A 25,638-nucleotide genomic window follows, 5' to 3' on the forward strand; every position below is an offset into this window, starting at 1 on the left:
CAAGAAATTTTACTGAGTCAGTTCTTTTCGTTGTCTTCTCCTTCTGTCATTTTAGGTGGTGAAAGTCCATGGTAGGATTTCTCTATTGTGTTTTATGTATGGCTCCCATATTTGTTCGAATATTGAGATGTTATTTCTTAAATTATATGTTATTTTTTCTAATGGAATACATTTATTCATTTTTGTGGATGGGGAGGTGGGGGAGGGGTCGGTGGGGGTCTTGGGTGGGTGAGGCTGTGTGACCATGCCCTGACTGTGACCCTCCCATCTTGCAGCAACTGAACTTGACTTCATGTCCCAAGACCCTGGTGTTCATCATTCATTCCTTCCTCTCAGCCAAGATGACCTCTCAAGTTGTCTTCTAATTTCCAGGTTGACATAATACATTTTTTTGCTACAGCTAGTGCTATCCCAACAAATCTTTTTTGTGCTCCATCCAAATCGAGTCCAAATTCTTTTTCTTTTATTACTTCGGAGGAAGATCTCTGGGTTTTTTGGTATATTGCTTTTTGTGATTTTATTTAATATCTGGTTTAGATCTTCCCAAAATTTTTCCACTTTCTCACATGTCCAAATTGCATGAATTGTTGTTCCCATTTCCTTTTTACAGCGAAAACATCTGTCTGATACTGTTGCGTCCCATTTATTTAACTTTTGAGGTGTGATGTATAGCCTGTGTATCCAGTTATATTGTATCATGCATAACCTCGTGTTTATTGTATTTCTCATAGTTCCGGAGCATAGCTTCTCCCATGTTGCATTCTTTATCTTTATGTTTAGATTTACCATTTTTGTTTAGGTTTACCGTTTGTTTCCTCGTTCTCCGTTTCTTGCAGTTTGATGTACATTTTTGTTACAAATTTTAAAATTATCATTGTGTCTGTAATCACATATTCAAAATTGCTTCCTTCTAGTAACCTCAGACTGTTTCCCAATTTGTCCTTCAAGTAGGATTTCAGTTGGTAATATGCAAACATTGTATCGTGAGTTATATTATATTTATCCTTCATTTGTTCAAAGGATAATAATTTATTTCCCGAAAAACAATTTTCTATTCTTTTGATCCCTTTTCTCTCCCATTCTCTAAAGGAAAGGTTATCTATTGTGAAAGGGATTAGCTGATTTTGCGTCAATATTAGTTTTGGTAGTTGGTAATTTGTTTTATTCCTTTCTACATGAATCTTCTTCCAAATGTTGAGCAGATGATGCAATACCGGTGAATTCCTACGTTGCACCAATTTTTCATTCCATTTATATAATATATGTTCAGGTATCTTCTCCCCTATTTTATCTAGTTCTAATCTGGTCCAATCTGGTTTTTCCCTTGTTTGATAAAAATCTGATAGGTATCTTAATTGTGCAGCTCTATAATAATTCTTAAAGTTTGGTAGTTGTAAGCCTCCTTGTTTGTACCATTCTGTTAATTTATCTAGTGCTATCCTCGGTTTCCCCCCCTTTCTTATTTTCTTTAACTCCTTGAAGAATTTCTCTGTTAGGTGTCTTGGTAATGACTGAAATAGGTATTGTATCCTTGGGAAAATATTCATTTTAATACAGTTTATCCTTCCTATCAGTGTTAGTGGTAAGTCTTTCCAATGCTCTAAGCCGTCTTGTAATTTTTTCATTAATGGATAGTAATTGAGTTTATATAGATGGCCGAGGTTTTTATTTAGTTGTATACCTAGGTATCGCATTGCTTGTGTTTGCCATCTAAATGGCGATTCTTTCTTAAACTTTGTGAAATCCGCATTATTCATTGGCATTGCTTCACTTTTATTTGCGTTAATCTTGTACCCCGACACTTCTCCATATTCCTTCAATTTCCTATGTAATTCTTTTATTGATATTTCTGGTTCTGTTTATATTATAACGTCATCTGCAAATAGACTGATTTTATATTCCTTGTCTTTTATTTTTATCCCTTTTATTTTATTTTCTGTTCTTATCAGTTCTGCTAGTGGTTCTATAGCTAACGCGAACAGTGAGGGAGATAGTGGGCATCCCTGCCTTGTTGATGTGCTTAAGCTAAATTGTTTTGATATACATCCATTTACTGTCACTTTCGCCAATGGCCCCTTATATAATGCTTTAATCCAATTAATATATTTCTCTGGTAGGCTGAATTTTTGTAGTACTTTGAATAAATAATTCCATTCTACTCTGTCAAAGGCCTTCTCTGCGTCTAAAGCAACCACTACTGTTGGAGTTTTATTTCCTTCTACTGCATGAATTAAGTTAATAAATTTACAGATATTGTCTGTTGTTTGTCTTTTTTAATAAATCCAGTTTGGTCTAGATTTACTATTTTTGGTACATAGTCAGCCAGTCTGTTTGCTAATAGTTTGGCTGTTATCTTATAATCTGTGTTAAGTAAAGATATTGGTCTATATGTCGCTGGTGCGAGTGGATCTTTCCCTGTCTTTTGTATTACTGTAATTATTGCTGTTTTGCATGAATCTGGTATGCTTTGTGTTTTATCAATCTGGTTGATTACTTCCAGAAGGGGAGGAATTAATAAGTCTTTAAATGTTTTATAGAATTCTATTGGGAATCCATCCTCTCCTGGTGTTTTATTGTTCGGTAGTTTTTTTTTAATATCTCCTGTAATTCTTCCATTTCAAATGGTTTTATTAATTTATTTTGCTCCTCTGTTTGTAATTTCAGTAGTTCAATTTTAGTTAGAAATTCATCTATTTTGTCTTCTTTCCCTTCGTTTTCAGTTTGATATAATTGCTTGTAGAATTTGCTGAAGTTTTCATTGATCTCCGTTGGATTATATGTAATTTGTTTGTTCTTTTTCCTTAATGCCAATACCATTCTTTTAGTTTGTTCTGTCTTAAGCTGCCACGCTAGAATTTTGTGCGATTTTTTAAATTTTTCTCCCAGCTCATATTTCTGTTTTGTCTTCATTATGTTCTTCTCCACCTTATATGTTTGTAGTGTTTCATATTTTATTTTTTTAACTGCCAATTCTCTTCTTTTAGTTGTATCTTCCTTTATTGCTAATTCTTTTTCTATATTTGTTATTTCCCTTTCCAACTGTTCTGTTTCCTGATTGTAGTCCTTCTTCATCTTAGTTACATAACTTATTATTTGCTCTCTGATGAACGCTTTCATTGCGTCCCATAATATAAACTTATCTTTCACTGATTCCGTATTTATTTCAAAGTACATTTTAATTTGTCGTTCAATGAATTCTCTAAAATCCTGTCTTTTAAGTAGCATGGAGTTTAATCTCCATCTATACATTCTTGGAGGGATGTCCTGTAACTCTATTGCCAATAACAGGGGTGAGTGGTCCGATAATATTCTAGCTTTATATTCCGTTTTCCAAACTCTCCCTTGAATGTGGGCTGATATCAGGAATAGGTCTATCCTTGAGTATGTTTTATGTTTACCCAAATAGTATGAATATTCCTTTTCCTTTGTTGTTTCCTCCATATATCCAAAAGTTGCATTTCTTGCATCGATTTAATTATAAATTTGGTTACTTTGTTCTTTCTGTTAGTTTTTTTTCCAGTTTTATCCATGTTTGAGTCCAAATCAAGGTTAAAATCCCCTCCTATTAGTATGTTCCTTTGCGTATCTGCTATCTTCAAAAAGATCTCTTGCATAAATTTTTGATCTTCATTAGGTGAATATACATTGAGTAAATTCCAAAATTCTGAATATATCTGACATTTTATCATTACATATCTCCCTGCTGGATCTATTATTTCCTCTTCTATTTTAATTGGTACATTTTTACTGATTAATATAGCTACTCCTCTAGCTTTTGAATTATATGACGCTGCTGTTACATGTCCTATCCAATCTCTCTTTAATTTCTTGTGTTCCACTTCAGTTAGATGTGTTTCTTGTACGAATGCTATATCAATTTTTTCTTTTTTCAGTAAATTTAACAGTTTCTTCCTTTTGATTTGGTTATGTATTCCATTAATATTTAAAGTCATATAGTTCAACATAGCCATTTCATACTTTGTTTATCTTTCCTTTCTGTTTCCTCATCACCACCTTCCCTTCTTATCCATTTCTGCTTTCTTTTTTTGAACACATTATAAGACAACATTTCTAAAACATAAAATATTTCCACTATTCTCATATCTAAAATTCCTTTAACCCCAATAGTCCCTCCCCTTTCTGAGTTGCCCTTTGTCCCTTGTCGGGCAACCACATCTCCCCTCTCCATTTGGATTTGCGAATCCACTCGCAAGTGTCAACTGATTTCACAGTGACTAATTCTTCCCCACCCAGCCCCCCCAGAAAAGATTTTAATCTTCATATATAACAAAGGTCACTCTCTTAATTCCCTCCTTACTTCCTTTCTTCCCTTTCTTTCCCTTCTTAGTTCTTACCTATACTCTATTTTTTATATATACACATATATATATATATATATATAAATATATATATATATATATATATAAAATATATATGTATATATATATATATATATATATATATATATATATACCTACATATACACATACATATAGTTTGTTGTCATTTGTGTTCTTGTTACATCTCTTCATCTCTCTGTCTGTTTTGTAGTTGTTCTGCAAATTTTCGTGCTTCTTCCGGGTCAGTTTGTTTTGCTGCCCCGGAATAACTATTTTAAGTACTGCTGGGTATTTTAACATAAATTTATAACCTTTTTTCCATAGGGTCGTTTTTGCTGCATTGAACTCCTTCCTCTTCTTCAGGAGTTCAAAACTTATATCTGGATAGAAAAAAAATTTTTGACCTTTGTATTCCAGTGGTTTTTTGTCTTCTTATTTTATTCATTGCCTTCTCCAATATATTTTCTCTTGTTGTATATCTTAGGAATTTTACTAGAATGGATCTTGGTTTTTGTTGTGGTTTAGGGGCTAATGTTCTGTGTGCCCTTTCTATTTCCATTTCTTCCTGTAATTCTGGTCTTCCTAGGACCCTGGGGATCCATTCTTTTATAAATTCTTTCATATTTTTGCCTTCTTCATCTTCCTTAAGGCCCACTATCTTTATATTGTTTCTTCTATTATAATTTTCCATTATATCTATCTTCTGAGCTAACAGCTCCTGTGACTCTTTAACCTTTTTATCAGATTCTTCTAATTTCTTTTTTAAGTCCTCTACTTCCATTTCTACAGCTGTTTCTCATTCTTCCACCTTGTCTACTCTTTTTCCTATATCTGCCATGATCATCTCTAATCTATTCACTTTTCTGTACTTTTTATTCTTCTTTTTATTTCACTGAATTCTTGTGACTGCCATTCTTCTACTGTTTCCATATATTCTTTAAAAATATATATCCATGTACTTGCCCTTCCCTTCATCTTCCATTTCTCTGTGTTCTTCCTCTTCTTCTTCTGAGTCCACTCCAGGGTCTGTGTCCTTTACCTCTGTCTCTTCTGGTTTTCTTGTTGGGTTGTTTGTTTTATTTTGTTGGGTATTTTTGGTCTTATTTTTATTAGAAGTGTCTTGGTGTTGGTCTTCTTCCTCTGGGTTGGTCATCTGTTGTTTCTTTGATTTCTTATTTTTATTCTCTTCCGTCTTGTTCTCGTTATTTTCTATGTTTTCCTCTTGCTGTTGTGTTGTAGTTGCCTGTTTTAGCTGCGGAGATCAACTCCTCAGCTGGTCCCCCCTCCCGTCAATGTTATTTTTGTCTTGCGCGGTTGCGCACTTTTGTTTGGCTCAGTGAGCCATTTTTGTAGTCCCGAGTTCGGGGCTTCAACTGACCTCAGGGAGCGGGCTTCTCTCTCCACGGCGGGCCTCCTCGCACAGGTAAGGCCTTTACCTTTTTCTTCCGATGTCTTTCCTTCTTCTTTTCTTCCCGTTGTTTTTGGTTTTTCTTTCTTTGCTGCCATTTTCTCCACACTTTTACTTTCACTTTGTTATGGTTTTTATGTTTGTGCCTTTGTTTTTTCTCTATCTTTTTTTTAAACTTTTCTGGAGAGGGCTGGAGTTCCCCTACCGGCCACTACTTCATCACGTGACTCCTCTAGGCAGACTTATTGTTCAGGAGAAATCTTTTGCTTGTAAATGAAGCTCTGCTGTCTCCAACTATGCAGTTCCAGCAATTAGCTGGCAGTTTGTCAGGGTGGATTTACTCCACCGTAAAACCATTATCTTTTGCCTAATTTGCTCATTAAAAGTTTAACATCGTTGACTCCACCACCGGTTCATCGCTGATTAGCTTGGCAATAGATTGTTGATGACTTTTCAATGGAGTCTCGAAGGCCTGGGAACCTCGGCCTCACCTTCAAGGAGTTTGAGATGCTTTGGCAGAAGGCCAGGGAGCCAGTTCGTGAAGCATCCAGGGATTTCTGTTGATCGTCCAGATAAAGGACTCACATCTCAGACTCTCGTTTCGATGTGGGGGAAATATGGGATGGTGTGCTCTGAGGACTGAGTTAGGGTGACTTCAATCAACATGAAGTTGTATAAATAGAAATTTTAAATTTTATTTTTTATATATATATATCTAGACATACAGAATGGTAACAGGCCATTTCGGCCCACGAGTCCATGCTGCTCAACTACATGGCTGGTACATTTTGAACAGTGGGAAGAAACGAGCCCCGGGGGAAAACCCAAGCAGACACGGGGTGTACATACAAACTCTTTAAAGACAGCAGGGGATTACAAGCCTGGTCCCACTCGATGGCACTATCGAAGCATTGCACTAACTGTGCCACCCCTCCTGATGTGGACTATTGTTTCATACAATGGTCTAGTTTGTTTTTCATAAATATACCAGACTGGTCTTCTGAAAGACCTGGGCTCTACAGAAATCACGTTGGGCCAGTGATTTCAACGACCCTCTGACCACAAATTTTTTTTGCATCACTGGAAGACGAGAATGCGGTCATTATACTTATCCCCATGAACGTGGATGGAAAATGCACAAGGGCAATGATGGGGAGCGATGGCATCCTGACCATTACAGTGAGTGTGAAAATGGAGGGGAAATCCGTGATGTGCCTACAAAATGCCAAGTCACAAGTTGAGTTGATTCATGGACTCACCAACCATCTGTCACTTCAGCGGCTTGGTTGAGATGTGTTCCATGGAATGTGTGAGAGTGCAGACTCTGCTCGCGTACCTGAAGGGGTTGCTCTTTCAAGATCTGGCTCCATTTCAGCCCAAAGCTCCTAATCTTTGGGCACCTGGTACTGAGGAGGGAGGGATAGTCGAGTGTTGTCCGCGTCAATTTGGTACTAGGCCTAGGCAGCGGGCAGTTGAAGGTTCAGTTTGGGCTGACTGCCTGCCCCTCTTCTGAGGACACTTATGTGCCTGAGGATCCCTGGAGAAGGAGCACACAGTGCTCACGGGCAGACTGGAGGGTCTGAACAGTTGGCCCACCAGGGTTAAATGATGTTGTCGGAGATAATTATGTTTAATTTGTAACATGTTTTGTGTGAATAGCCTGAATTTTAAACTAGTGCAGTACTTGTAACTTTTGGACGATGAATAATAAAGGGGCTATACTGACAGTAGCAAACACCTGAGGATATCTGTATGTTCAAGGTTAGAGGAGGAAAATTTGGGGGAGATGTCGAGTAAGTTTTTTTTACACAGAGTTGTGGGTGCCTGGAATGCCTTGCCAGGGATGGTGGTGGTGGAGGTTAGATGGTGGTGGAATTAGGGACATTTAAAAGACTCAAGCACATGGATTTAAGAAAAATAGAGGGTGGGAAAGGTTTGATTTTTGTGGAAAAAGTTTCCACAGGTCAGCACAACATCATGGGCTGAAGGGCCTGTACAGTGCTGTAACGTTGTCTGCTGTATGAAGTGTGATCTTGCCCTTGGCTGTGACCCTTCAGCTGCCCATTTGGAGGGTTCTCACTGCAGGTTCTACCTCTCAACGTGTCTGAAGTGGTGGTTTGAATGGAGAATCCTGAATGATGCCTGGGCTCAAGAACCAGCCCCGAGTGAGGATTCGGAAAACTGCAGCGCAGGTGTGTTGATGGATCCCCAAGGACCAGGAACCTGGAACTCCTGGATCAAACAGGAAAGGGCCATGGATGGAGGTTGAACAGTGTGTTTGTATCAGAATAAACAGGTGTCAGCAAATGTGGGCAGGAAGCAAATGATCCATGCTGGAACAGGTCAGAGGGACTGAATGGCCTGGCATTTCATGAGTGTCTTGCAAGGGTAGCTCAGTGCTGCCCTCTGCTGTAATGCTTCACTCAAGCACTGCTTGAAATTAACTTGGAAACCTTGCAGAGTTAAACAGTGTGCAGATGTTGGGGTCGAATACAATCCATAGACGTGCTGGAGAAACTCAGCAGGTCACGCAGCATCCACAGGAAGTAAAGGGTAACCAATGTTTCGGGCCTGGGTGCTTTGTCAGGAAGCATCTTTGGATCCAGAAACAATGCTTCATGTGAGAGGCTGATTATACACACACACACACACTCGGGAGGAAGGAGCCCCACAAATTCTGCATGGGTCACTTTGAATTGTGACCTCAGGTGGGTTCTTAGGGCAGCCCCAGAATCCAGAGCTAACCTGGACAATGGAAAATCAGTGCCACCCCTTTGTCTGGGCTGAGCACGTTGCACTGTGAGGGGGTAGGGGGCGAGGTGGCTGAATCAGCACCTGGTCTCTGCTTGAAATCCCAACAACACCTGTGATCATGCAATGATGGTATCTCCCCCCCCCCTCCACCCCCACCCCCCACTCCTATTCAAATCCTCTCACAGTAGCATCTGTTCTTCCTTCCGGAATTATTCAGGTCTGGTGGATGTTGGTCTCAGCGAAGGGAATAAAATGAAAGAGTTTTAAATCAGTGTGCAGGTCTCATTGGAAAAGAGTGACCTTTACACTCGGCTGCAGTATAAAATTACTTCTTTATTTAGTGAAGAGAGAAAGAAATTCAGAGACACAAAGCATTTGAACACAAGGTCTGAGAGTTGGCGTTGAACCAAACAGAGAAATGGCAGCGTGATTTCAGAAAGCTCAACAACTCATTATAAACACAGCTTACAGATGAATTTGTTTCTTTAAATAGGCTAAAGGAGCATCAATCAACAAAAAAATTAAATAACTGGACACTGGCAAGAAATGAATATTAAAATCTACATAAGATGATTATAAAAAGACCCTGGTCACAGATGTTTAACAAAACAGACACTGGGCATTTTGTACACAAGTGGCACACTCCTCTCTACAGTAACTCAATGAGGAGATCCAGTCAAATCTGATACCAAAAAAAGACTCTCCTCTCTAGAAAGTAATTCACAGAAAATGTCTCCGACACATAAAGCTCCAGGAATTTTAAACACCTCTAAAACATTGAGTAAATCTACAGAAAACAATATCTTAAATCTCGGCTTGCTTCACAGACAGCTTCACATTTAAAAGTTTCATGTCTTTGCCAGTTGAATGTGTCATTCTTAAAGTGGTCAGAAAAAGGCCTCTTGGTCATCCCAATGGTGAGTTCCAGGTGGACCATGTGCTTGGAGTCTGTACAGTATGGGGCTGTCCAGCAGAGAGAGCAAAAGGTCATCATTTCAATGGGAAGTGTGCAAACTCTGGGCCAACGCCCTGCAACTGACCACAAAAACCAGCTCAGGAGAGTAGCGGTTGAGATCTAACCATGGGGCACATTAAACATTTCCATTGCAGGACCCAGTTCGATTGTCACCCTTTTTTTTATTTTAACACTTTTGTTTTGCAAGATATAAGATTGGAATCCAAGGGCAACATTAGATGCCCTGGGCACGTGAGGATTACCTAACGTCCTCAATGCTACCATCCAGTGGGGCATCCACGGCAGGTAACTCCCTGGGTGAAGTGCAAGTAACGTTGGTGGCTGTGAGCTCAGGTGAGGTAGAGTGCCTTGTCCCTTGGTAACATGCTTAATTAAAAGAAAACATAGTTACTTTGGTGAACCAGAACAAGCTCAGCTGACAAACTCCTGGAATCTGTTACGAATCATTGTGCAATGTTTAATACTCCACAGTGAATCCCTCCTACGCAACTTTGGCCGTTATCCAACTTAGAGCTCCAGAAAGTATAAAACAAACTGTTTTGGACTGTAGTACAGTGCCAGGGACAGCAGGGTGGGCGTGTGTTTGTGCCAGCTCCACACAAACCGATGTTTCCAGATCAAGGTTTGAATGACTCCTGGTTCTGAATTAGTCCCGGACAGAGACAGGACCTTCAGCACTAAATCTGGCTTGATGTACCACCCTATTACACTGATCCCATATTCATCCAGCTCTTGTTCTCCCTCTTCTTCCCAACCTTCAAAGACAGGCAGGGTTGTAGGTTAATTTGGAGTAATGGGGGGGGGTGGGGGGTGGGGGGTGGGGGGGGAGGGGCACAGGCTCATGGACCGGAACAGCCTGTTACTGTACTGAATTAAAATTTAACTCCTTCAGATCTTACCCTTCATCAGGAACAAGTTATACCAACAAGCATGTCTTTGGGATGTGGGAGGAGAATCACCTAGTCACAGGGAGAACATACAAACTCCACACAGACAGCACTGGAGGTCCAGGTTGAACCTGGATCTCCAACACTGCACCTCCTTTAATTGTGGAATGTTTCATTGGTCTGAACCCATTACCTCCTGGTAGAAGAAATAAGGAGGGATTGTGGAAGATATTTGATTGTTAGTTTCAAACGTCCCCCTTAATCCTCTTCAGCACAGCCACACTGGGCTCAGTGAGACTCTCTCCCAACCCCTGGACTGTCCCCTCTTAGCTGAATGTAAACATTCCCCTGGTACTACCTGAGGGGAACAGGTACTCCTGGCACTACTTCAAGGAGAAAAGGTGCCCCTGGCATGACCCCCGAAGGGAACAAGTGCCCCTGACACTACCTGGAGGGCAACAGGTGTCCCCAGCAGTACTCCGAGGGGAACGTGCCCCCGATACTACCTGGAGGGCAACAGGTGCCCCTGGTAGTACCCTGAGTGAAAAGATGCTCCTGGCACTACTTTGAGGGGAACAAGGCATCCGGCCATGTGAGAGCTTGCTGAGTTCCCCCTGCTAACGCTCGCACCCTTCATTGCCAGTGAGAAGTATTGTTTCCCTTTCCACAACCCGGTCACAGAACCCAGAGCAGATCCAGTGGGTGCAGGCCAGGCCAAACCCCAGCATCATTACCACAATGAGCTGGGTTCTCCTCTGTCCCAGATAGTAAAGATATGCGGCACTGCACATTTAAGTTCCTGTGCTTGTGAAAAATTCCAAAAATATTCCAGGTCACCTCAAGATCCGAAACATAATCCCAATCTAATCCAATTTAATCTATCTGATGTTTCTACTGTGTTTAAATTCTTCCTATTACTAATCCATGTTCCCATTGCAACCCTGGCTGGAGCATGTTCTAACCCCTTATGGGGCACATGTGCCTCCAGCTGGGTCCGACCTGTGTTGTGTCTGCCCCATTTACCTGTGTTGTGTCTGCCCCATTTACCTGTGTTGTGTCTGCCCCATTTACCTGTGTTGTGTCTGCCCCATTTACCTGTGTTGTGTCTGCCCCATTTACCTGTGTTGTGTCTGCCCCATTTACCTGTGTTGTGTCTGCCCCATTTACCTGTGTTGTGTCTGCCCCATTTACCTGTGTTGTGTCTGCCCCATTTACCTGCAGTGACTGATGATGCACTCACTGTTACAGTATTCATTATCCCAGTCGCTTCTTTGTACCGGGGGGTTTGACACCGCAGAGCCAGGAGTCGGGTCTCCGACTGTGCCCTGAAACTCTGACGGCATGTGAACATATCCCTGTGGGAAAAGGGAAAAGAGAGTGATTTTGTAAATTCACAGTGATCCTAGGAACCCAACTGCCTCATCTGGAGTTTGCAGATTATTGAGCTTCGACAGACGACAGAGGATCATTTGAGACACTGGAAAAGTAAGCTTAATTTTTGGGGGTTGAAAAGGATGGAAGATTTCGGGAAACGTCCCTGGATGTGTAAACTCAGGGGTAATCAAATCCCAGTTCATCTGCTGTCATTAGCTTCCTGACTCCACAGGTAGCCAGGATTGATGCAGTCACTGTGAGCTGTTATGGGAGGAACTCAGAGGTCAGGCAGCATTTATGGAAGTGGAGGGATGGGCGACATTTGGAGTCGAGATCACATATCCTGAGTGCAAGTATCATCCATCCCTCTGCCTCCACAGATGCTGCCTGATCTGCTGAGTTCCTCAGACAAATTATCTCTTCAGGTAGCCCCTCAGGTTCAAGGTGACAATGAAATGTAGAAAATTACAGCACATGAACAGGCCCTTCAGCCCATCCTGTCTGCACTGACCAAGATGCCTATCTAACTCATCCCATTGGCCTGCACGTGGTCCGCACCCCTCCCTGCCTGTTCATGTGTCTGCCTGAAACTCTCTTACCTTCCTGTGACTGCCTGTCCTAGGCACCCACCACTCTCAATGGGAAAAACATGCCTCCTGCATCTCATCCCTATGCCCTCCAGAGTGTGACACTTGTATCTTGGGGAAAAGACTCTGACTGTCAATGCCTCTTTTATAAACCTCTATCAGGTCTCTCCTCAGCATGTGACACCCTGGAGAAAGCATTCCAATCTCTCCCCTCTGGTCCAGGTGACATCCTGGTGACTGACCATCTTCTGGCCCTCTCAGAAGACCCCACACAGTATTCCAGGTGTGGCTCCACCAACGAACGTTTTACATAGCTGCAGCATAAGTACACTTTGACGCACTCCATTACCAACCCACTTACTTTCCTGGAGTTCTGGGCAAGTGGCCCAAACCTAACCTTGTGTATCGATAAAAGCATCTCACCAGAGCGGTGGCACAGTTAGCATATGTAGAGCAGGGGTGGCCTGTCAGAACATATGGTCTAACAATAAATTGCACTGTATGTACATTGCACTTCTTAGTTGCAACACTAGATGTCGCTGCCATTTTGAACAACACTAGACTGATTGTTACAATGTTGCTCATTGAGGAAAATGCTCTCCTCAGTTGATTAAACATGGCGGAACCAAAAAGGTGGAAAAAAGCAAGGGAGTGCCAAAAATCACAGACATGGTGGGAAAATGAACACTTTTGCAAGGAATCTTAGCTTTAATAGCCTATCTGCAGATTTACACATTGCATAATAGTCATTAAGGAGGACACTTGGGCCATGAACTGAATTCACTGAGAGTTGTGGAGGAATGTTGGAGACGGCCTTGTCCTTCTTGATTTCTCCTGTTCTTATTTTGCGCTGCTCTTTGAATCAGAGTTTTATTGCATTCATTTAAATTAAATTTAAGAGCAGCAAATGCCTACTGTAGTATGTGAGCACATCAATAAACCTCTGTAATGTCAGCAGTTAAACTGTTCAGTAGTGTTGTATAGTTATTTTGATAGAAAATTAATTTTCAATGATACGGGGGTTTTCTGGTCTAAAAACAGTTTTTCTTGCAGTGTAACTGGATGAAAACTGCCGGGCTGAATATTGCTTTGCCCATGACTCTTTATATTTTCCTGTACATGACCCACAGCTGCTGTAACAGTGCCAGCGGCCCAGGTTTGAATCCAGTGCTGTTTGAGGAGTTTGTCCCTTCTACCCGTGTATGTGTGGGTTTCATCCGGATGTTCCAGTTTCCTCCCCCACCCTCTAAAGATAGACAGGGTTGGTTGGTTAATTGGTCAAGTGGGTGTATGTAGTCGGTGTGGGCCAGAAGGGCATGTTACTGTGCCGAATCTCTAAACTAATATTAACCCCCACTTCGGCGCAGGAGGACATTGCCCTGGGGCATCATGTCTTAGCACTGGTGCTGCTTACCTGCTGCCCGGGAGGAGAATGGAGCTGTGATTGGACTTGAAGTGGCATCTGGTGGGAGATGATTGGCTGGCTCTGCACCTGTTGCATGATGGGCTGGTTGAGCATAGCCGCCTGCTGGTGTTGCTGGAGGGAGAGCTGCTGGTGCAGGGGAGGGCTGATCTGTAGCGATGGCGGTGGAGACCCACTCAGGGGCATTTGTGACATCACTGGCTTGGAACCGAGGGTCCGCGAGAGGCTGTGGTGGGCCGGGCCCGAGTAGGTCTGCAGTTCCGACTGAGGGAGGAAGGAATGTGGCCCAATGTAGGCTGTTGAGGTCTGGGGGCTCAAGCTGTAGAGTGGCTGCTTTGTGGGCATCAGGTGTGGCTGCTGGCAGGTCTGGCCACCCTTGGGCTCCCCCTGGTCGCTGTAGCTCTGTGAAAACAAGTTGAGAGGACATCAGGAATGGACAGTCCTCTCAGCTGCTGGCCCCTCTCCATCAGACAGCACCAAGGCTGACCTTCCACCTCAGGACCGTGTCCCACACCAAACCTCCGAATGACACCTTTTCCCACATGATGAAAGGTCAGAGCTGAATCGTTAACTGCTTCCAACCCCACAGAAACTGACTGACCTGCTGAATGCTTCCTGCATTTTAATTTGATTTCAGAATTCAAGCATCTGTGGTATTTTGCTTCTGCATGTTCTCCAGTTCCTTTTCTTCAATTTGGCGTAGTGGTTAGTACAACACTGTTATAGAGCTAATGATTGGGACAGGGGTTCGAATCCTGCACTGTCTGCAAGGAGTTTGTACATTCTCCCCGTGTCTGCGTGGGTTTTCCCTGAGGGTTGCAAGTTAATTAGGTGTAATTGGGCAGCACGGACTTGTGGGCCGAAATGGCCTGTTACCATGCTGTATGTCTACTTTTAAATTTAATAAATTTAATTCATCAAGACTCACAGCTCAATTTCTCACTATGTGGGAGTGAAGTCCATCTTACCCCCACTCCCTGGGGCAGAAGTCTCTCTGAAATCACTCCTTGCATTTCACTAAGACTATAACCCTGGATTTCCCCACCGGTCGACGTGTGCCCTCACCTCGATTGAACCACCCTAATGGCAAGGAAGAGCTTTACCTTGGACACCAAGCTGGCTCTGTAGGCTGCGAGAGCTTTTAGGTACTCCTTCTTGGCCACCTCAGTCTTCTTCTTGTAGGCCTGTGAAACCAACAGGAAGTTCGGTCATCAGCACTTTGAACCGTAAGCCTACACAAAATTCAGGGCGTGTGGTGGACAGACACAGCGATCTGAGGCACACTGATAGATTCCAAGTAACACACACGTCAACTCACAAGAATGTTGGACCCTCGGCAGAGTCCCCAACTCTACAACACGTCCCGGGAATTACCTTGTTCTGAGGCCCTTCTGATCTCAATACCAATTATTGGGGGCACAATTAGGTGACATTGCAAAATTATTTCACTTTATTCGATGACTATTTATTTATTTAATTGAAGGTACATTAATTTTACTAATATTTTTAAAAGTAATATTTTTAAATTAGTTAAATGTTATTGGAACATAGAACTTTACAGCACAGAACAGGCCATTCAGCCCACAATGTTGTGCTGACCTATGTAAACCTACGCCACATCAATATCTAAACCTTCCCTACCTCACACTCATAAACCCTCTGTTATTCATGCATCCATGTGCCTGTCCAAGAGCCTTTACAATGACCCTATTGTACCAGCTTCCACCACCACACTAGGAATGCATTCCAGGCACCCATCACTCAGGTAACATTCTTACCACTGATGTCTCCCCTGAATATTCCTTCCAAAGCTTTTAAATGTCTCTAAATGTCTGGGATATTTCAAAAGTATTAAAATTTATTTCCAGCTGGCAAAGTGAGCAGGATTTTGTCAGCTGCCTAAGTTTTTGGGATACTTCTAGAGCAGAGGCTCCTCACTGTTCACCCAGAGTTGCTGCCAGAATGTGGAATCCAGCCAGTGGGGGGACCAGCCCTCCATATCTGGAGTGTGAAGTCCGGCCCTCCACATCTGGAATGTGGTGTCCAGCCAGTGGGAGCAGTGCTCCGCATCTGGAGCACTGTGAGAGTGGGCTGAGAGCAGGGATCCTGGCCTACCACCTATCAATGAGAGAGGCTGCATTTCAGCACCCCTCAAAATGCCATGCACAGCTTTTTCCTCTCTGCTCTGAGAAACTGCTTCGAGGCTTCAGCTTCCATTAACCCTTTCTGTTCTGTTCTGGTTTCTGTTCTGATGCAGATAAGGGCCAGGGAGGGCTGAGCTTGTCCAGTCTCCCACGCCACAAGCAACCCATGGAATTCAGTCAGAGGCATGGTACACCTGACAGTCAATTCTTCCCGGAAAATGATAGGCTGAGAGATCCTGGGACAGGAGTGTGATTGGCCAGCAGAATGGAAGAGTTCACCCCCACCCCCTCCCCCCACCCCCCCAACCTCTGAAGATGGAGTTTGAACTAAAGAGAGAGAACAAATGCTGCTTGATTTGGAGAATAAAGGGCCATTGAAGGTAGAAGTTGCTGACTGTGTGGATGTGGGAATGCTTTGGTATAGAACTGCTTGTCTGCTTGTGATTCAAGGTTTATACAGCCACACAGGGCAGATGCAATGGGTGTTGTGTCACGTTTGTGGCTGACTATTTCCTAAGGATGCCCACACTGGGCAGGTTTTAAACTTGAAAGCATTCTAAACAACTCATAAGGTTCAGAATGGCGAGTGTTTCGATAAGTTGTCATGCCTGAAAGTTACTAATGAGTCTCAGGAATGACAATGTAGAGAGGTCACTGAGTCCAGAAACAAACACAACTGAACTTGGCACGTGTTAGCTCAGATTACTGTACTGAGCAAGTCCCAGCAGAATTACCTGCTAATTGGAATGTAATGAAGTGCACTTGTTTCATTAGTGAGACAATGGCTCCTGGAAATTAACTGGGAGCTGGGGCAGATTTATCAGCCAGGAGGAAGAAGACTTCCTGCAGACAAATTGGAGGAGACACTGGGTCTGTTATCCCAGTATGGCTGAGTCTCATTGATGTAACCTGTCCAGGAGTCCAGTGATGAGCATTGTAATGGGGCTGAGCGAGTGTTTTTCAGATGAAGTGTTGAGGAGAACTCCTGGAGAGTATGGCATCAGGCCTGGGCTGCTTTAACTGCCTCAAAGGCAGCAGATGGGAGGGTTCAATCAGGGAAAGGAATCTGCTCGTGCAACTCCAGGCCCATGACTGATGTAACTGCCTCTGTGGTGGTAGAGTTCGAGAGCTACACATAGGTTATGAATATCCTAGTGAATAAAACAATGCGGAGTAACCCAGGAAATAAGAACAAAAGAACAAAATAAACAGGAGCAGGAGTCTGTGGCCTCCCTGGTGCCAGGATCCGCGATATCTTGGCAATATTCTCAGGAGGGATGGCTTCATGCTGCTGGACAATTGGGTTCTGTTCCAGGGAGGGTGGGACATGATCCAGCGAACAGTTTGCACATGAACTGGAGGGGTCTAACATTCTTGCGGGTAGGTTTGCCAGATAGTGAGGTGGAGGAGGAGAAAGGTCATGTCTAGATAGAAATGTGATAGAAATATTCTCATGTGTATTTATTTCAATGCAAGGAGTATTGTCAGAGAGGCTTAGGGCATGGATTGGCATTTGGGATGATGACATTATTGCTTTTAGTGAGATTTAGTTGCAGCAGGGGCAGGACTGGCAGGTCAATGTTCCGGGGCTCTGTTGTTTCAGACGTGATAGAGGGGGAGGGATGAAAGGGGAGGAGTGGCATTGCTCGTCAGGGAAAATATCACACCTGTGCTTAGACAGGACAGCCTACAGGGGCTCATCTACAGAGACCATATAGGGAGTTGAGGAATGGGAAAGGTGTGACCATACTGATAAGGTTGTATTTTAGACCGCCCAATAGTCAAAGAGAATTGGAGAAGCAAATCTGTAGAGAGATAGCAGGCCTATGTAAGAAAACAGAAAGTTGTTATATTAGGAGATTCTAACTTTCCACAGATTGTCTGGGACTCACATACTGTAAAAGGGCTGGATGGCTTGGAGTTTGTCAAATGTGTACAGGAAAGTTTTCTAAATCAATATATAGAGAGGGTGCAATACTTGATCTCCTATTAGGGAACGAGGCAGGTCAGGTGACAAAAGTCTGTGCAGGTGAACATTTTGGGTCCAGTGGCCATAATGTCATTAGTTTCACATTAATTACGGATAAGGATAGATCTGGTCCTCAGGTTGAGATTCTAAATCGGAGAAAGGCCAATTTTGTGGAAATGAGAAAGAATCTAGGAGGAATGGATTGGAATAAGTTGTTTTCTGCAAGGATGTGTTCAGTAAGTGGAAGGCCTTCAAAGGCAAATTGTTGAGAGAGCAGAGTTTGCATGTTCCTGTCAGGATTAAAGTATTCAAGACAGTCACTGACAGACCTTCAGATATTAAGGGAGAGGAGATTAGTGTTAGGGAGTGGCAGTGTGATAAAAAGGACAGCCCCCACACTGATCCCACCGCCCCACTCTCAGTTGTTCCCATGTGCCTCTAGTCACCTTGTGCTGTGAGCAAGTTGGTCTGTGGGTTTGTCCTCAGCTTGAACAGTCTGAAGCCCACCACCCCACTCCTCCACCGACAGCCCGCCACCAACCCCCAACAATAGATAGTGGTAATTAGTAAGGGATTACTTGTGTGATGGTATGTAAATAGAAAGAAAAAGTTTGAAAACCACTGTTTTAATTGTACCCAATAGACTCATTATGTGCACGGTTTCATAACTCCAAAGGAAATGGGCCAATAAAAAATTTTCTCAAGCCAAATATTTCAGTAACAATTGGGTCTAGAGCAGTGGTTCTCAACCTTTTTTCCCCCACTCACAGACCACCTTAAGTAATCCCTTACTAATCACAGAGCACCACTGGCACAGGGATTACTTAAAGTGGTCTGTGAGTGGAAAGAAAAAGTTTGAAATTCACTGCTATAGATCAATACTTGCAGTAGATTTTCCCATGCTCTTTTATAAATTGTGCACGTGTGCTTTAGCTCTTGCTACGAGTTTCCCACATTCTTCCATTAATTGTGTGTTAATAAAAGTAATGTTTTATTGCAGACCCTTGTGTCCAGACTTGTCTCTCTCGAACCTGGTTCTTCCTCAGCACAACAATGTGTGGGGAACCAACGGTGGGCCATCGGGAGAGTCTCCCGACAGCGATAGATGGGGGTGATGCTAGTGAGCCATGGAGTGATGATGATCACTGTCGGTGTTACTCAACATTATTACTTTAATTTCAACTTCACATACAAGACGGGGAATATTTTTGAGCCAGTAGGTCTAACAGGCCATCAAATACAATATGTTATATGTGACACTAGACAACAATGCGGTTGTGTTACAAGTCCTGTCTCTTTTTCTCCCAGAATGCCAGTTTGCTGTGTGAAAAGACACACTGACCTGGCATTATGCTGGCTTTATTCAGTTCAGTGTAAATGACCAAAACCGGCTTAATGTCAGGTGTTCCTTACAGCAATATCAAGGGATTTCTGTGTAAAAATCTCTTTCTCTAACACACACTCCCCCTTTTGTCTGGCATTTACCACTCCTCTGTCTCTGATCATCATCTTTCACCTCTGCTTGTTCATCAATTACACATGGGGTCACCTGCCCAATCTCTGCCAGCCTGACCTCTCTATCTTGCTCCTGCACTAATTCCTGATGAAGTGTTTCGTCTCGAAATGCGAACTACTCTTTGACTCCCACTGATACTGTTCCTCCAGCAGATTGTGTTTGGCTTGAGATTCCAGCATCTGCTGTCTCTTGGGTGTCGTGTGGTGGAAAGGATCCAGTTACAATGTTGTTGGAATCAGCTTACATCAACTCATATGAAACGTTTCAGATCTGTGAAAGTTCAGTGAAAGGTTCCACTAACCACCCCACCCCCCACCCTTTGTTCCAGGACAAACTACATTCGAGGCCCTCAACAGAACAATGGAGGGCGGAGGGTAATCTCATTGAGGGTTATTAAGGATCAAGGTTCCTTTTATTGTCATGTAATTCTTCTTCTTTGGCTTGGCTTCGCGGACGAAGATTTATGGAGGGGGTAAAAAGTCCACGTCAGCTGCAGGCTCGTTTGTGGCTGACAAGTCCGATGCGGGACAGGCAGACACGGTTGCAGCGGTTGCAGGGGAAAATTGGTTGGTTGGGGTTGGGTGTTGGGTTTTTCATCCTTTGTCTTTTGTCAGTGAGGTGGGCTCTGCGGTCTTCTTCAAAGGAGGTTGCTGCCCGCCAAACTGTGAGGCGCCAAGATGCACGGTTTGAGGCGTCATGTAATTATAATACATTAAAAATGTAACTTCAACTTTTGCCTGCTATAAGTCAAACAGTGTCACCATTAGTTTTGTCTGACGCCCCTAACGGTACAAGAGATTTTAAAAAAGTTGGAATGGATTTATTTTCAGTGATGTAGTCTGCTTGGTTCATCAGGAGGAACTGTGAACATTCTGCACAGATTAGAAAGGGTTAAATGCCCAGAAAGCTGTTTCCAGAATGGATGCCCTTGAACCAAAGAGGACAGTGAAATTGCTAATCTCGTATTCCTAGACACAAATTGAATCACCAGGCAACAGGCACAAATAAAAACTGGGAAATGAGGATATTAGGGAAGTCTCTGAGGACGAAAATGAATCCTCGGTGAGAGAGGTTTGGCAGCAGGGAGCAAACTTCACCAAGTGTCAGACACGATGCAAATGTGCACCTTTTAAAGAGGGCTGCAGCTCATGTCTCATGTCCCACCCAGTATGGACAGTGTGGACACCTCAGGAGGCTGGAGGTGAAATTCGGAAGTTGACATGAGGGAACAAGCGTTTCCTGTTTCCCACTTACCTGCTTCTGCTCCTCTCCAAGTCCATCCCACATGGAGGCCACGATCTTGGAGACATCACCGAAGGTGGCGCTGGGGTTCTGCCCTTTAATGGCGGCCTGCGTGTCCCGGAAGAACAGGGCGTAAGCAGACACTGGCTTCTGGGGCTCATTGGGATCCTTCTTCTTCTTCCTCTTCTGTGCTTTCACCTTCTTGCTGAGGTCCATGGAGGGCCTCTTCTCCCCATTGATCTGTAAGGAAATGTGGCAATGAATTCCAGCCCAATTCCATTGACTCTGATACACAACAAGGCACCAGCACAATAGATAACATGCTGAGTTCTTTCGAAAGAGCCAACTTTTCGCTCCAGGCTCAGAGTCCCTCCTCCTGCTGGAATATAAGCATGCCTCTCCCACCACTGGTCCCGTCCAATCACCTCCCTTGATTACGCTTCACCATCAGCTGAGGAACACCCGTTCTCTCACCACTGGGCTCCCCTCATGCCCATCCTCACGCTGCTCCACTCCCACTCAATCACCTCCACCTCCGTCCAAATGCAGCACTGGCTTTCCAACCAATGAGAGGGTGACTGGGGGCTGCATTGTCCCGGCCTGGTCTCACCCTCAATTCCAACACATACATTGAAATGTCCCAGGGACCGTGAGGAATGCTGTTGGTGGTGGGTTTGCTTGCAGCAGTTTGGAGGTCGGACCTTCAGTGCGGAAGGCTGTGGGACTAGTCTGGGTGCCAGACTCCAGCTGCTGAGTGACTGAATGTGGCACTGGTGTGAGTCCAGCATGCAAGTCGGTGCTCACTCTCAACACAGGGTGAACACTGAAGACTTCCAGACTTCCACTGAAGACTTTGTTACCAAGCCTGAGGCACCTTCATACAAAGGAGGTTGTTCAGCCCATTGTGCAGGTACTAGCTCTTTGAAAGTCCGATCCCATGCATCCCACATCCACAGCCTTTGCTGCATCCATCAAAATATTCCCCCCAAGCTAGCAACACACATCTGAATGAAATCATTGCCGGAAAGGTGATCATGACGATTTAAATTTAGATGTACAGCACGGTAACAGGCCGTATTGGCCCACAAGCCCGTGCTACCCAATTCCACCCAATTAATCTACAACCCCCTGTAGGATTTGAATGGTGGGAGGAAACTGGAGGGAATCCAGCAGACACAGGGAGAACTAATTCTTAGCATCTTGTTGAAGAATGGTTGTGGAAGGAGTGTGGTTGCTGCTGTCATGCTCCAATAAAGAGTAATGGGTAGGTAACGAGGACTGAGCAACAGACATTGGGCCTGGTAGATTGCTATAAATAGTCTGACATCTGCTGGAGAGAGCTGCATGGTCTGGGCACTGCAAGGGGGTATAAAGGAAGTCTGATATCTGACCCTGATGACTCAGTGGTAAAGTGTGACCCATTGGGAGATTCAAGTTAGTGAGGGATCTTCACAGTGCTATTTCCTTTGTGGATGGATAAGTTTTTAATGTGAGGGTTTCAGAGGAAGTTCACAAGGATGATTCTAGGAGTGAAAGGGTTATCGTACAAGGAATGTTTGACAGCTCTTGGTCCTGTACTCTTAGGAGAACGAGGTGGTGATCTCATTGAAACATTTCAAATGTTGAAAGGCATGGACAGAGCAGATGTATAAATGTTGTTCCCCATGATGGGAGAGTCTAGGACAAGAGGGCACAGCATCAGGATTGAAGAGTGTCTGCTTAGAACAGGGATGCGGAGGAATTTCTTCAGCCAGAGGATGGTGAATCTGTGGAATTTGTTATCACAGGTGGTTGTGGAGGCCAAGTCATTGGGTGTATTTAAGGCAGAGATTGATAGGTTTGTGGTTAGCCAGGACATCAAAGGTTTATGGGGGAGAAGGCGGGGCAGTGGGGCTCATGATTAAAGAGCAAGGCAGAGTCGATGGGCTGAATGACCTATTTCTGCTCCTATGTCTTATGACATGGATGTCCCTCTCACATCTGAGCCACAATACATGGGCTCGAATAGGCACCGAGCTGACAGTGTTGCCTTGAACCTGGCTTAGGTTGGATGACAGGAGTGCGATGTGTTAACCAGGAGGAAGGCAGGGTTGGAGGGAATTGCAGAGTTGATGAGGGATGGGAGGCAGGAACAGCTCTCCTGTCCTCACACCTCCCCTTCAGATCCTGGCAATCCTGTGCCTTGGACATGGGCTGGAATCACATCGCAAGGGGACATACATGGTCACCAGCTGACCCAGGGGTATGAGAGAAATCATGTCCGTGAACTGGGCCACAACCCCACCTCCACCTGTTTTCCACACAGATCATGGGCAACTACACCTCCATTATCCTCTCCAACCCCTGAATGTCCCTGCTCGAAGTGTGGGGCCTCGGCTCCTTCACTTCAGTAGCTGCTGAGGATTGTGCTAACCAGAGTGTTCCAGCCCTGGGCAATCACTTCTTTGAACCGGTTTGCGGAGACTCCAGCATTACCCCTGTACCGAGACCTTGGTGGGGTCCCCTGACTCCCAGGCAGGTTCTATGACCTCAGAGCCCCAGTGACACTCCTAGGGAGGTCTCTGAGTGTACACAAAGTAAACCAGCAGGCACAGAGGCAGCCCAGAAAATGCAGATCAACCTGGGAGATGGAGGTCAGCTGACATTCCTCTGAAGGTGACCTGACATAGAAGTTCAGCATTTGGTAAGGACTTACTCCGGTGGACAGGAGGTGTTGGTGTGGACGGACCAGAACCGAACAGGAAGCTTGACATAAGGTTTTCAGTTTGTGCCTAACAGTCTGTCAGGACCACAGCCCGGCTGAAGTAGATAACTGAGTGCCTGTTTACCTTTGACCTTGGAAAGCAGGGAGTTAGACACAATGACAATGACTACGGAACAAATGAAGCTAAGCTGGGTGGGCAGCAGTGAGATGTACCTTGGAGAGGGCATCAGCCTCCTCTTCATGCGCTGAGCTGGAGGGCGAGGGGGTAGCTGACTTGCTTCCAGGCGGTGAAGGTGAACCACGTGTGTGATGGCCTCGACCCATGTTCAGGCCGACCTGAGCATTCAGTTGTGAATGGGCAATGATGGACATGTGACTGGGCGGCAGAGCTCCTGACCGACTGACCAGAGGGTGCTGAGTCTCGGTATCATACTGAGGACCTTCGGAGTGGCCCACTCCATGCATCTGCTGAGGAAAGACGAAGTTTTAACAGCTCATTAGTTACAGGAGCAAGGAACTCTGTTCTGTAACAAGTGTTAGAAAACCCTTTACAGTGAGATAACTAAATCCTGGACCACAAGATTCTACCCATCTTTGCCAGGCCAAGCCATTAGAATGTAGAACACAGAAAACTTCAGCTCGGTACAGAGCTTTTGCTGACCTATATATTCCTCCCAAAAAAAAATACTATCCTCTTCCTACCTCGTAACCTTCTATTTTTCTTCTATCCATGTGCCCGTCTAAGAGTCTCTTAAATGCCCCTAATGTTCCAGCCTCCACCACTACCCCTGGCAAAGCATTCCAGGCACCCACAACTTTCAGCGTTAAAAAAAAACACCCCTGGTGTCTCCCCTAAACTTCACTTTGTACATATGTCCTCTGGTGTTTGCTGTTCCTGCCCTGGGGGGAAAGGCACTGGCTGACTCCCTTATCTAAGCCTCTCAGAATCTTGTAGACTTTTATTAAATCACCTCTCATCCAAAGAGAAAAGTCCCAGCTCTCCTAACCTTGCCTCTTAATTTCCAATCCAGGCAATTTCCTGGTCAATCTCCTCTGCACCCTCTCCATAGATTCCACATCCTTCCTATAATGAGATGACCAGAACTGAACCTATACTCTAAGCGTGGTCTCACCTGAGATTTGTAGAGTTACAACACGACCTCTCAACTCTTGAACTCAATCCCCTGATAATGAAGCCCAACATCTCATAGGCCTTCTTAAACTACTCAGTCAACCAGCGCGACAATCTTGAGAGATGTGCCTACACACCCAGCAGCATCTTCACTCACATGGACTCTAGGAGGAGCTGATATCAACAGCTTCCTCCTCCAAGCATCTGTGCCAATAGTCAAAAATCAGGCTGGTCCCTCTGCCCGAAGAGAGCTCAATCTGAAATTTCTGAAAATCTCAAGGAACTGCTGGGCGACCTCAAATCCCAAATTGATAACTCTGGTCTGAATCTCTTTATGGAAAATGTTTAGTTTTACCCATTGTTCTAACAGGCCTGCTCCTTTCCCTGGATCCGACACAGATGTCTGCCATTGCTGGCCTCTTGCCCTGTGCCCAGAAACCGGGTTCAGAAGGATTGAGCTCTCTGGGTAATGATGCTGTGACGGACTCCCCCGAGCCAGACTCTCACCCTATCAACTGTCAGTCCTGCCACAATTTTAGAAACTGCCTTTCTCTGTCACTGTCAATGTCTTCTTTTTGTTTTCATTATGATCTGATGAAAACATCGGCCGGGAATGGGCAGACATTGCCAACTAGTTTGTACACTCCACACCTCTGCCCACCCTGCCCAGTTACCCAGGGAGCAGAAGGCAGCTATCACAACAGGAGTCAGAGTGAGCTCTCTGTGGTTAAATCAGGAGAGACCGATGTGTACACCACCAGTTTACATCTCATCCCTCACAGGGGCTTGGGGAGGTGATATTTCTGAAGATGTCCCCAGTTTAATCTCTTTCCAGCTGTTCTAGAATGTTTTTTGCTCATTCTCAGGAAGTGAATGTTACTCTGACTCTGTCTGATTCAGCTGGTGGGCTCACGAGACCAGCAGAGTTAGCTCCACTGCTGTGGGACGTGTTACAGCGAGGACAGGCTTGAAACATCACCTGTCAAATTCCTCCTAAATGCCCCTCCACACCATTCCGAACGTCACCTGTCATGTTCCCCCTGAACCCCCCCCCCCCTCCCCATTGTTCTACACATCACCTGTCAGGTTTATAAGATTTATAAGGTTCATAGATTGGAGGAGACGACCATTCAACTCTTTAGGAACATTCTTCCTGCGTCTCACCTGTCCAGACCTGTCTGT

At 44.3% G+C, this 25,638-nt stretch overlaps 1 protein-coding gene across 10 annotated transcripts in view; it reads right to left on the minus strand.

Annotated features, from left to right (window-relative positions):
- Window positions 1–8,821: 8,821 nt before the first annotated feature.
- tox2 (TOX high mobility group box family member 2) overlaps window positions 8,822–25,638 on the minus strand; it is a 292,247-nt gene continuing 275,430 nt past the window's right edge. For 9 of the 10 annotated variants that reach the window (XM_069884517.1, XM_069884521.1, XM_069884514.1 and 6 more), the window contains 6 exons: window positions 23,538–23,792; window positions 20,633–20,860; window positions 14,853–14,933; window positions 13,741–14,151; window positions 11,581–11,720; window positions 8,822–9,844 (listed from right to left, as the gene is read on the minus strand). In XM_069884517.1, coding sequence (XP_069740618.1) covers window positions 9,808–9,844; window positions 11,581–11,720; window positions 13,741–14,151; window positions 14,853–14,933; window positions 20,633–20,860; window positions 23,538–23,792 — 1,152 coding nt within the window. In that variant the 3' untranslated portion in view covers window positions 8,822–9,807. The remainder of the gene's footprint in view (window positions 9,845–11,580; window positions 11,721–13,740; window positions 14,152–14,852; window positions 14,934–20,632; window positions 20,861–23,537; window positions 23,793–25,638) is intronic. The other variant, XM_069884518.1, reaches the window with a different exon arrangement.

This window comes from Narcine bancroftii, chromosome 6 (genome assembly GCF_036971445.1).
Source record: "Narcine bancroftii isolate sNarBan1 chromosome 6, sNarBan1.hap1, whole genome shotgun sequence".
Lineage (NCBI taxonomy): Eukaryota > Metazoa > Chordata > Chondrichthyes > Torpediniformes > Narcinidae > Narcine > Narcine bancroftii.